Source organism: Heptranchias perlo, chromosome 8 (genome assembly GCF_035084215.1).
Source record: "Heptranchias perlo isolate sHepPer1 chromosome 8, sHepPer1.hap1, whole genome shotgun sequence".
NCBI lineage: Eukaryota > Metazoa > Chordata > Chondrichthyes > Hexanchiformes > Hexanchidae > Heptranchias > Heptranchias perlo.
This window is the reverse complement of record NC_090332.1, coordinates 52,724,517-52,737,316: the sequence shown is the minus strand read 5'-3', so window position 1 is coordinate 52,737,316 and position 12,800 is coordinate 52,724,517. Positions and strand designations below refer to the sequence as shown.

The following is a 12,800-nucleotide window of genomic DNA, read 5'->3' as shown; positions in this document are numbered from 1 at the left end:
AAAAATCTTATTTGTTCACAAGCAGTTCTATTTGAATCAATGGAAACCTGACCATAGAACGTTCTGAGTGTAAGCTGCTGCAACTCTGTCATTATAGTACAGGTGACTTTTGATTGCATTCTTTCAGGAAAGATTTAACACCCATTCCATTTGGGTTTTGTACAAACCATAGGTTATTCCATTTAAAATATAGAACATTAATTTTCCAAATCCAATTTCACACAGACTAGGCGCATTATACATCATATTCAACCAGATCTCTGGTACAATCACAGCAATGCAATATTCTCCTTTAATGAAAGTCACTTTCCTGATACCATAACTGGTTAAATGCACAATTTGGTGTGGTGCTGAGCTACCCAGCCCACAAAGATGCCAGCTGAATCTCATTATTATTGAGTGCAATGCCCTGGTAGTGTGAATGAAAATCAGCTGGGTTGGCCTATTCCTGATTGCTACCCAGTGACTCCTGGTGTGAAGTGCATGAGTGAACATTGAGAAAGGGGTTTGCTGCCATTCTCTTGTCTGTTGTCTCCTCCCCTCCCCTCCCAGCTGACACTCCCTGGTTAGGCTCCATTCAGGAAGAATGGCAATTTTAGACGAGATACACGAGGTCACCACCTTCAGGAGAGGAGGGAAAGAAAGGGCAGAAAATTAAAGAACACACATATATATATAGAAAGCAAGTGAGGACAATCCTTCCCACTATCCACAAACTTAAAAAATAAGTTTCCCTGCGGCTTTGCACATTTTATATGCCTGCCAGAATACACACTACTAGATAGTGTAGTAATATGCAACCTGCCATACTTTGGGAATGGGTTTGAGTTTTCAAAATGGATGCTACTTACTCAGTTATGTGATGTTATCAAGCAGCCAATTCAAAATATCCTAAATTTTAAAATCAAAATAGTTTCTGAATTACAATTTTTTGTGACTGATTTCTTTCTTTATAAAAATATTGTGTGAATAATGTCTTCTACTTCCACGTCCTTCTAAAGAATCCAATACTCAAAACTTTATAATAGATCTACAAAAACATTTAGAGTATGACCCACAAAACAGTAAATCCAAAACATGTATATGAATGGTTTACAGTATGGCTAGATGCCACTTCTGAACAGTGTTAAATAAGCAGTTACTTGCCAGTAACCCTTACAGAACCCACAAAACTCTTTAAGCTACTGCTAAACTGCAACAGTCCAGGGCCTATCCCGGAAGATGATAAGACTCACAGTCATGTACAGTTCCGAGCAATCCACGTAAACAGCAATTCAACTAAATCTAGTATTCAAATTAAAAGGCTTACATAAAATGGTTAACATTTCTAAGGTACACTGCAACTTCACAATTATTTCAGCCAGAAAAGTACACCTAGGTTGTTTATCTTCATTTTAATCACCTCACTGCACAGTTTATAAGAATTTTATTAATTTTCATTTATTGATTTAATGCTCCATTACTCATGCTTTTGAGTGTACAATTTGCTTAATTTTCATGAAAACTGATAATTAGCACATACAAATTTCAAGCAATGTTACTGAAATTATTTTAAAATATGAAATACCGTTAATATAAGGGAATTCAATATGTGGAGTTAAGTTATGAAAAGAGCAGAACTCTTAGAAGCCTTGCAGTGGAGTGGCACCAAGATCGTTTCCGCTCTGCAATGCTGGAATGTCTACATTAATGTTTATTAATTTAAGTTTTTTTTCATCCCTCCCTACTCTAACTGAGCCACTAACCTACATGCTTGTGCAGCTGAAAGGGAACCTTAAGACAGTTGCATTCTAAGACTGTCCAATAGGAGACAATGGGCCACCACAATAAATTAGGTTTCTGCCCCCTTCTTCCAGAGATGACGCACTCTGCTTCCATAAGGTGCTTCCACCCAACTAAGGACAGTAATGAATCACCACAACTGGACAGGCAATAATGGAGTCTCAAATGAGGCTGAAACTCACATATGATTGGGTGCCTAGCATTCTCATTGCTTGGCTCCCAGGCTACACAAATTGTACTGTTAATTGTTTAAAATGCATTTTTCCATGCTGTCTGCTAACCACAGTGACCTACAGGAAGCATCAAAAATCTACGGAAAACACATTCTGGACAAATCAAACAGTTCAGTGCCTTAATGGCCGTTATGTTGAACCATCTCCATTAAATGTACATTACTTATATTGTTATGTACATCGACAGCTAATCAAAAATTCAACCGATGTTGCTAATGAACATCTTCAACAGGGTAACTGTGGGAACAAATGTTACACTAACAGTCACATATAATTTCTCACATGGAAAACATAATTGTTCAATGTAACTGCGCAAAAAACATCTTGGATATGATCCAGTTTAAAGCAACATATTCCAGCAGAACTGGAACTATATTCAAGCGCTGTTTCATGCAACCACTGCGGCACACAAAATTGCTTTAGTAACAACATTTCACTATTGCCAAAGAAAATGATCTTAATCCTCCGCCTTTCAAGAATGACCAACCCAAAAAAGCTATTTGTTTCAGGGAGGAATTATTTCTCCTCTCTCCATTAGAACTGAACCACTTGATGAAAAAAAGCATAAAAGAATTCTTAGAAACTATTGGGCCATTAGATAGCCACTGAGTAGCTCTACTGATATCATTAGTTTTTCAATTCAGAAGATCGAGGTTTAGATTTCAAATGTGGCTACCTGAATGGTGACAGGACACTATCTGGGAAAGGAAAAAGCAGTTAACCTATCCTGCCCTGTAGAGGCACAGTCCTTGTGAGCCAACAAATTGAATGTACATGGGTAAGTCCCTAGCCCAGAGCGTGACATCATTCAACAAAAGATAGTGTAGGAATAGAAAGCTGGTGAAAAGGGGTTGAAATAATACCAAAAATTGTTAGTCTAAAGGGTACTTAGGTTATTAGAGACCATTATATTGCATGTTGCATATCACGATGAGACTACAGCAGTATGTGTTATCATTTGTGTCTGAGACAGCTGCCTTCTATAGAGGTGTTGGAGGGGATGGGAAGTGTTTGTCAATTTTGTAGTAATTTAAGATTTGCTGTTTCAACTTAATTTCTAATTCTCTTACAGGTTACTTGCTGTCATACATTCCAACATAAGTTGAATATAGATTCACCACAACCTAATTCAATGCTATTCCTTGATTGTCCCAGCAGGGAGCACAATTTGAGGCATGCAGGCCAATTGTTGGCTCCTGGGTACTCAATGGAATGCCTTACCATACTCATCGAGTGGCAGGACGGAGAATTGATGAGTTACAAGTGTAATCCAGCATGTTTGAGTGCAGGCAGCTAGCTAATCTCATCTGATAGGAAGCCATTAATTTCTTTGGAATGAATACTAACAGTTCATTCTTGCAACTAAGTATATGTTGAAATCCTCAGAATTAGATTTTGTTCACAAACTACCCCAAGTATGTTATTTGCCTCATTAAAAACAAGAAACTATCGACTTGAAATTCAGGTTATCGGAAACATTTTAAATATAACGATTGAATGTTAAATCTCCTGGTAATGCTTTAGTTGTTTTCTTGCATAAAGACAGAGATGACGGTGAAGCAACATTTTTGGAAATAATTTTTAATATGAAAATGAGCTATTTCTGGAATTTTGTCCTCACAGTGTTGCTTCTAATCAGACAGTCTGAGGTGCAAGTCTCATGGCCACTTCTCCTTCAAATCTGCCAGAGACTCATTGTAAATGGGTGCTCATCACAAGTGTCCTGTACAGACTATTTAATTCAGTTTCTTAGCAGATAACATCACTGATCAACAATGAATCATGCTTAGGTAATTCTGCTGTGCATCTGCCGCTAGAATGGATCTATTCTTAAGAAACACATATATGTACATGTGTAACATTTACAAAGCAAATGGAAACAGCAATTCAAGAGCAGGGGCTTTTCATTATGCTGAGGGTGACTAAAAATGAAGCCTGCAGTGTGTTTATCTTATAAGGAGAGGCCATGGGGAGGTGAGTGACCTACAACAGAAAACGTTTCTGCTACTTTCTATCTTTTGGTTCAGAAAAGCACCTCAGCAGGAAATATCAGCCACATGCCCAACTATTTGAATGGAATGCCATAACATAATGTGACATGTAGTTTATGGGGAATTACTGCACATAAGCAAAAACTAATTTAAACATTCATTATTGTGCTTGTTGTTGTTGAGATAGTATGTCATTTGGAGTGTAACACAAGCTGCATTAAGAAACTTGCTTGTCTTCAGTTCCTTGCAACTTTCTTTCAAATGTCAACCAATCTCAGAAGTTCAAGGCACACAAAGAACAAAGAAAATCAAGGGAGATCATGCCATTCTTTGGTTTTATATTTTCAATCTCCCTTCCCCCACCCTTTGTAGTCTGCTAGCCAAAACAAGCCTTCTGTGAAACCAAGGGGATAAAAAGGTATTTTGTTGGATGATATCAATATTATTGCAGAATCACCCAAAAGAGAGAATAACTTTTAAGAAGGGCATGGCAGACCAGGTCTGTTTTTCCTCTCAAATAAAGTGCCTCAAAAGTTCACAGCACAGTGTTCCAGTTGGGAGCTGACAAAACTGAGAAATGTTGTGCAAATGACAAGCAGCACGGAGACAAAAACTCTCAACCTTCCGGTTTGGAGCTGAATTCTCAAACACTTGAGTGACCAAACCAACATAAATCAACCCATATATATATATTTTATGGCATCATTAAATTGATTGTTTTCCAAATGCCACATTATTCTTAGAGTCAAATTTAATATCTAACAAAGTACAAATAAATAGTCATTATTTTTAAATTAAAGCTAACACGCAGTGCAGGATACTAGCTCTTCAAAATACTACCAAATGTAATTATGCCTAAATAAAATCAGCCACATATCCATAATCAAAGAAAGAAACATCAATGTGAGGATTGATGTTCATAGACAGAATTTACCTGAAAGTCTGACAATACTGTATTCATTAAGGGCTTCTTCATTAGAACAGTTATGTAAAAAGTATACAGATTCTGGTTCTAGTGTTCAGAGACCAGTTGTTTTGTTTTTTGCATACCTGTTTTGAGCAGAGTTTGCTGCAGCCTGCATCACTGCAGCAGCAGCCTCCTGTGCCTTGCGATTTACGGTTGCCATCGGTGGACCCATCCCTGCGCCAACCTGCTGTGACATGTTTGGAGAGTTTGGGGTCATGTTACTCATGTTGCCAGAGTACGGCCAGTTCGACATCCCTGATGATGGCATCCTCCCCACTGTCATGTTACTGCAAGGCTGAGCTGGACCCTGACCATGCATCTGGTTGTTCACATTCATACTCATGTTGTTACCCATGCCTGGACCTGGACCACTGTAGTTGGTGTTCGGTACTGCACCATAATTTGGCGGTCTGGGATAATTACCTAAAACAAAAAAAAATTGAAACAAGTTGGTCTCATGCCAGCCTGTTATGAGGTGTCTATGGTTGCAAAACTGAAATGTCATAACTACTCTCCGTTTAAATTAGTTGTGACTGCTGTACAACCTGTACATTACAATGGACTGAAGTGGCAACTACTAACGTGTTGGGCAATTGGGACTGGGATGCAGCATGGAGACTTTGAAAGTGACATTTCATCTTGGAACAATACTTGAAAGATCACAGCTTTAAAGTTGCAGGCCACTTAACAGCCTAATTATTAATTTCAAATGAATACTATTTGTTTTTGGTTTTCTTTAAAGAGGGTACTTAAGGAACACATTTATAACAAGAAACTCCAAAAGTCCAAAGTCCCTCAAGTGTTGAAAATGTGTGTTAAATCTCTGGGACCTGTGAAGTGAACTGAAATGCTGTGCTTCTAGTTTTCAGTCACAAAGAGGAGCTCTACTTACATACCATATTGAGAGCTTCCGTTGGCAGAAACTCAGCACTTTACCGCAACAACTTCAAATGTCAGCAGGTTTGTGAAAATCTTGTCATCTAATTGGATGATTTGTATTTGGATATCTAATCAAATATCCAGAACTGAAATCTAGTTGGCTAATTCATTTTGTTTTGTATATCAACAGGTTAAAATGTTCCACAGTATAATGGACATACCCTTAAAGAATACCCAAGAGTCTAACACATTTTGATTTTTGGTCTGCTCCTGGACCAGTACTGCCATAAATTGTGTTTTCCTCTCGATGTTAGTGTCCGGGCTGAAAACCAAAAATCTTTCTTGCCAGTACAAATTAATGCATTAAATAAATGTCAAACTCTGCGTGCATCATCGGGAGACAACAACCTGTATCAATCAGAACTCAATATAAACACATTTCACTTTGCAGAAAAGGAAACATTTGCACATTATGGTGTGTTAGGGATCTAGCTTGGACAACAATATGTATGTCTCATTTGTGGAAAATAATCCAAATTAAACCAGAACAGCTGTTGAAACATGGCATAACCGTGAACACTTATTAAGAGCTAAAACCACGGCATCTGACTTCAGCATAATAGTTAATCAATCTGAAAAGCTAGTGTAAAAGAGACCATGATGGAGAATGAGCAGATACATTGCAACATTTTTCAATGATTTAATCATAGCATTTTACACCAGTCCCTGGTTAGACACAATGAGTGATAGTAGTTTATCCTTCTTGGGCAGTTTAGTATAAGCAAAGATTACCTAACCACCTTAATGTTATAGTCTTCAACGTATTATCTGTGAATGTGTGTACAGAAATGCCACCTGCCTCTGGCATTAGGCCACGATTGCATCTATCTCAACAATAAATATTAAATGTGCCCTGTGGAATACTTCAGATTATTGTGTTATTTCTGCTGCAGAGACCATTCCCATTGAATGCTTCTTTCTCTTAAACCTTTCGGTACAAGATTGCTTTGGCTACAAAATGCTCATAGACAAACAGATTCACATGTAACATCTTGAGTGAGAGTTGGATTAACTCAAAACTTTGCAAGTTTTTTCAACCCTGTTAGTAAGTGCCAGTGCAGTATTTTAGGAGATCTACCCCAATATACTCTGTCACATGAAGAGAGCCACTTCCCAATATCTTCAGTACAATGCTATCTATAGACAAGTAGAAACTGAGCACTGCACTATGTATATCTCTGAAAACTGAACATGAATTACAAGGAAACAACTTAAAAGAACATCTTTGCTTGGCTCAGTTGGTAGCACTCTTGCTTGAGTTAGAAGATTGTGGGTTCAAGCCCCTTATTAGGAACTTAAAATAATCTAAGCAAATAATCTAAGACAAACAGCACTTGCAACACTGAAGGAGTGTTTCATAAGATAAGATATTATCTTTCAGCTGAGACAATAACTTGCATTTATATAGTGCTTTTAAGGTAGAAAAACATCTCAAAGTGCTTTACAGAGGTGAAAACAGACATTGAGCCAAAGGAGATAGATGGATTTAGGAAGGGTGAGGAAAAGGTCAAATATGTGGGTTTTAAGGAGGGCTTTAGAAGAGGTAGGTGGAGAAGTGGATGGTTTTAGGGAGGGAAATCCAGAGCTTGGGGCCCAGGTAACTGAAGGCATGGCTGCCAATGACTGGGGGCGGGGGGGCAGGTGGAAAGATGCACAGCCGGCTAGAATAAGAGGAGCGGAGATATCTTCTGTGGGGGTGTAAGGTTGGAGACCTTGGTTGCACAGGTAGGAAAAAGCAAGGCAATGAAGGAATTTAAACATGAGCATAAGAATTTTAAATTTGAGACATTGGGGGACAGGGAGCCAATGCAGGTCAGTGAGGACAGGATATTGTCAGTTTTGGATGAGCTGCAATTTTTGGAAAGTAGAGAATAGGAGGCCGGCCAGGAGAGCAATAGAATAGTTAGAGGTAACAAAGGCATGAATGAGGATTTTAGCAGCAGATGGGCTGAGGTAAGGTTGGAGGCGGGCAATGTTATGGAGGTGGAAGTAGATAGTCTTCGTGATGGAGAGAACATGGAGTCGTAAACTTAGCTCAGGATTGAATACAACACCAATGCTAAAGTGAGGCCCTGTTTCCCTGTTCTTCTGAACATAAAAGATCCTATTTTGAAGAAGATAGGAAGTTCTCCTCATGCCCTGGCCGATATTCTTCTTTCAACTAGGACCAGCAAAAAACAGATTAACTGGACATTCATCTTATTTAGCACATGAAGAAACATGAATTACTCAGGGTAGTCAACTTGTATTTTTAAAAGGCAGGTCATGCTGACCAACCTGATAGAATTCTTTGTAGAAAAGACAGAGGATAGATAAAGGAAATGCAGCTGCGTGGTTTATATAGATTTTTAAAAAGAACATTTGATAAGGCACCATATAAGAGACTTATAACAAAGATAATAGCACATGAAATTAAGGGGAGTGTGGGCATATGGTTAGAGAGTAGATGGAAAGCCGAAGGATGTGGTGAGTTATGTTCCACAGGTCTGTGTTGGGATTGCTCTTATTTATTTTATGCATAAACGAGCAGCATTTGTCAAAATTTGCTGATGGCTTCAAATTGGGGGTTGTGGCGGATTGTGAAAAACTGCAGGACATAGATCGACGAGTGGGCTGTACAAATAGGTGGCAGGTGCAGCTCAATGCAGAAAAATGTGAAGTAATACATTTTGGAAGTAAGAAATGAAAAATTACACATAAATGTCAGCGTAAAGGAGCCGAAGGACCTTAGTGTGAGGATAAAGGTCATCAAAGATGGTGGTGCAAGTAAATAAGGGCTGACATACGGGTCGTAAAAAAAAGTTCCTAGTTTCTGTAGATTGTCATTTTTGCCCCCCCCCCATTACTTCCCCTCTCAATCGCTCCCTTCCTTTCCCAAATGTAGTGACAGATCAGCCATGATCTCACTGAATGGTGGAACAGGCTCGAAGGGCCTACTCCTGTTCCTATGTTCCCATGACTGTCGTTGGAGTACATGTTCTATGAACACAGCAGACGCCCCAAGTAGCCATATAGAAATCTAGACAAAGCTCAGTAATTGCAGCACAAAGGCATCATAGCTAAATCCAACATTGTCTTCATTGTCCCCACACACAAACTTTCCAGGAAAGGGAGTGGGTGGGGGAAAAGAGTGTTTCTGGATAACATACACTGGATAAAAACTGCCAGAAACACTGGCTGACTTTTTCACCCCTCCTTAACCTAGAGGAAATGAGAAAAACTGTGGTACCCTAATGTCACTCTGGCTAACATCAGATAATTCAACATAATTCTGAATTATTTAGCAAATAATTCTGTCGGTATGGCTTAGTGATATATCACATGTTGCACTTATCCACTGAATCCTCAGAGAAACCTCACATCTTACTTTTTATTTGCTTTTCACCAATTTCTCCCCTCCTCTCCTTGGTGGGATACAGTTCCAGGGGCACTGGTCACCCTCTAGTATCTCGCCCAAATGTTGATATTATGTACCCGTATACGACATCACAGCCGAGCCAAAGCCCGTCTTACTCATTATCCACTCGTGCACATCCAGCAAGGGTTATTTTCCTTTCACTAACCCAGGGGGCTAAGGCCAAATGTGGCTGATTTCAGCTAACTCAACATACACCAGGGGCAAGATGTGTGAGCTAACTGGACTGCATAGCTCAGCTACTCAATGGACAAAGTCACTGAGTGTTCAATGCTTAGTGCTTAAAAAAGCAATTTTATTGAATTAGGCGAAGCCTACATATTTTCCTGAATCATTATGTGAATTTGGACATATATACTTGAGGATCTTATACAGTTGAGTACATTTGGGTAGCAAAACATGTCGACAGCTGAGACCCATTGCCTGCAATTTCTGTGCCATGTGGGAACTCGTGTATCCTGGATAACCACATGTGCAGGAAGCGCCTCCAGCTGCTCCCACTCAAGCTCAGGGTTTCTGGAGTCACTGCAGGGCATACGGGGCTGAAAATTTCCTGGATTGCACATTCCAGGAGGTGGTCACCTCACAGCCACAGAGAGCTCAGGAGGATAGTAAGCGGGTGGCCATCCGGAAGAGTCAGGCAGTGCAGGAATCCTCCAGGAGTGTGGCACTCTCAAACCGATTTTCAGTACTGAATACTGGTGAAGGTGACAACACCTCGGGGCAGTGCAGCATAGAGCACATCCACCGCACTGTGGGGCAAATTGTTTAAAAAGGGTATGAGGGAAAGGCCAAACAATTATAGGCCGGTCAGTCTTACCTTGGTGGTGGGCAAACTATTAGAATCAATACTGAGAGATAGAATAAACTGTCACTTGGAAAGGCATGGTTTAATCAGGGATAGTCAGCATGGATTTGTTCAGGGAAGGTCATGCCGTACAAATTTGATTAAATTCTTTGAGGAAGTGACAAGGAGGATTGATGAGGGTAGTGCAGTGGATGTTGTCTACATGGATTTTAGTAAGGCATTTGACGAGGTCCCACATGGCAGACTGGTCAGAAAGGTAAAAGCCCATGGGATACAGGGAAATGTGGTGAATTGAATCCAAAATTGGCTCAGTAACAGGAAACAAAGGGTAAAAGTCGATGGATGTCTTTGCAAATGGAAATCCATTTCCAGTGGTGTGTCACAGGGCTCAGTGTTGGGTCCTTTGCTATTTGTGGTATATATTAATGTTTTGGACTTTAATGCAGGGGGCACGATTGTCAAATTTGCAGATGACACAAAAATTGGCCGTGTAGTTGATCTTGGAGTCTACAGCTATCCTCTTCACTAAGATATCAATGGTTGGTGGAGTGGGCGGAAAAGTGGCAAATGGAGTTCAACCCGGAGAAGTGTGAGGTAATGCACTTCGGGAGGGCAAACAGGAAAAGTGAATACACAGTAAACGGGAATATATTGACCTCTCAATAGAGGGAGTGAGAGACCTTAGAGTGCATGTGCACAGGTCCCTGAAGGTGGCAGTACAGGTAGATAAGATTATGAAGAAGGCATACGGAATGCTCTCCATTATTAGCCGAGGTATAGAATACAAAAGCAGGGATGTAATAATGGAACTATATAAAACGGTGGTAAAGCCACAGCTGGAGTATTGTGCGCAGTTCTGGTCACCACATTACAGGAAGGACATTATTGCCCTGGAGAAAGTGCAGAGAAGATTTACAAGAATGTTGCCAGGGCTTGAAAATTGCAGCTGCGAGGAGAGATTGGATAGGCTGGGGTTGCTTTCCTTGGAGCAGGGGAGGCTGAGGGGTGACTTGATTGAGGTGTACAAAATTATGAGGGGCCCAGATAGAGTAGACAGGAAGTACCCGTTTCCCCTAGCGGAGAGTTCAAGAACTAGAGGACATAGATTTAAGCTGATTGGCGGAAGGATTAGAGGGGACATGAGGAAAAACCTTTTTTACCCAGAGGGGGATGGGTGTATGGAATTCGCTGCCTGAATTGGTGATAGAGGTAGGGATCCTCAACTCCTTTAAAAAGTACCTGGACCTGCACCTAAAGTGCTGTAAGCTGCAGGGATACGGACTGGGTACTGGAAGGTGGGATTAGAACGGGCACCTGGTTGTTCTTCGAGCCGGTGTGGACACGATGGGCTGAATCGCCCCCTTTGTGCTGTACCTTTTCTACGGTTCTAAATGACTGCATGGGGGCGGGGGGCAGAGCGAAGTATAGAAATGCAGTGGTCACAGGGGATTCGATAGTCGTGGGGATGGACAGGCGTTTCTGCGTGAGTCCCGCGTGATGTGTTGCCTCCCTGGGTGCCAGGGTAGAGGACATCACTGAACAGGTACAGAACATTTTGCAGGGGGAGAGCGGGGGGGGGGGGGGGGGGGGCGGAAGTCAGCCAGAAGTCATGGTCCATGTTCTTTGATGAAGTAACGAGAGGGTTGATGAGGGTAGTGCTGTTGATGTTGTGTATATGGACTTTAAAAAGGCATTTGATAAAATACCACATAATAGACTTGTTAGCAAGATTAAAGCCCATGGGTTTAAAGGGACAGTGGCTGTGTGGAAACAAAATTGGCTAAGGGACAGGAAGCACAGAGCGGTGGTGAATGGTTGTTTTTCAGACTGGGGGAAGTATACCATGGTGTTCCTCAGGGTCGGTGACGGACCACTGCTCTTGTTGATAGATATTAATGACCTGGACTTGGGCATACAGCGCATAATTACAAAGTTTGCAGATGACAAGAAAGTCAGAAATTTAGTAAACAGTGAGAAGGATAGTAACAGATTTCAGGAGGACATAGACTGGTGAAATGGGCAAACACACGGTAGATGAAATTTAACGCAGAGAAGTGAAGAAGTGATTCATTCTGGTATGAACAATGAGAAGAGGAAATATAAACGGTTCAATTTTAAAGGGAGTGCAGGAACAGGGAGACCTGGGGGTGTGCGTACATAAGGCTTTGAAGGTGGCAGGACAAGTTGAGAAGGCTGTTAAAAAGCGTACGCAATCCTTGGCTTTATAAACAGAGGGATAGAGTACTAAAATAAGGAAGTTATGCTAAATCCTTATAAAACACTAGTTAGGCCCCAGCTGGAGTATTGTGTCCAATGGAGCACAATAGAGCAAATCCAGCAGGATAATATTGTCACCACACTTTAGGAAGGATGTCACGGCCTCGTAGAGGATGCAGAGGAGATTTACAAGAATGGTACCAGGGATGAAAGACTTCAAATAAATGGAAAGACGAGAGAAACTGAGGTTGTTCTCCTTAGAGCAGAGAAGATTAACAGGAGATTTGATAGAGGTGGTCAAAATCATGAAGGTTTTTGATAGGGTAAATAAGGAGAAACTGTTTCCAGTGGCAGAAGGGTCGGTAACCAGAGGAAACAGATTTAAGGTAATTGGCAAAAGAAGCAGAGGCGACATGAGGAAAAAATGTTTTACGCAGCGAGTTATGAT

The 12,800-nt window shown here is 40.7% G+C and overlaps 1 protein-coding gene across 11 annotated transcripts in view; it reads right to left on the bottom strand.

Annotated features, from left to right (window-relative positions):
* LOC137324615 (AT-rich interactive domain-containing protein 1B-like) overlaps window positions 1-12,800 on the bottom strand; it is a 648,069-nt gene that overhangs the window by 143,211 nt on the left and 492,058 nt on the right. For all 11 annotated transcript variants that reach the window (XM_067989102.1, XM_067989104.1, XM_067989111.1 and 8 more), the window contains one exon: window positions 5,057-5,396. In XM_067989102.1, coding sequence (XP_067845203.1) covers window positions 5,057-5,396 — 340 coding nt within the window. The remainder of the gene's footprint in view (window positions 1-5,056; window positions 5,397-12,800) is intronic.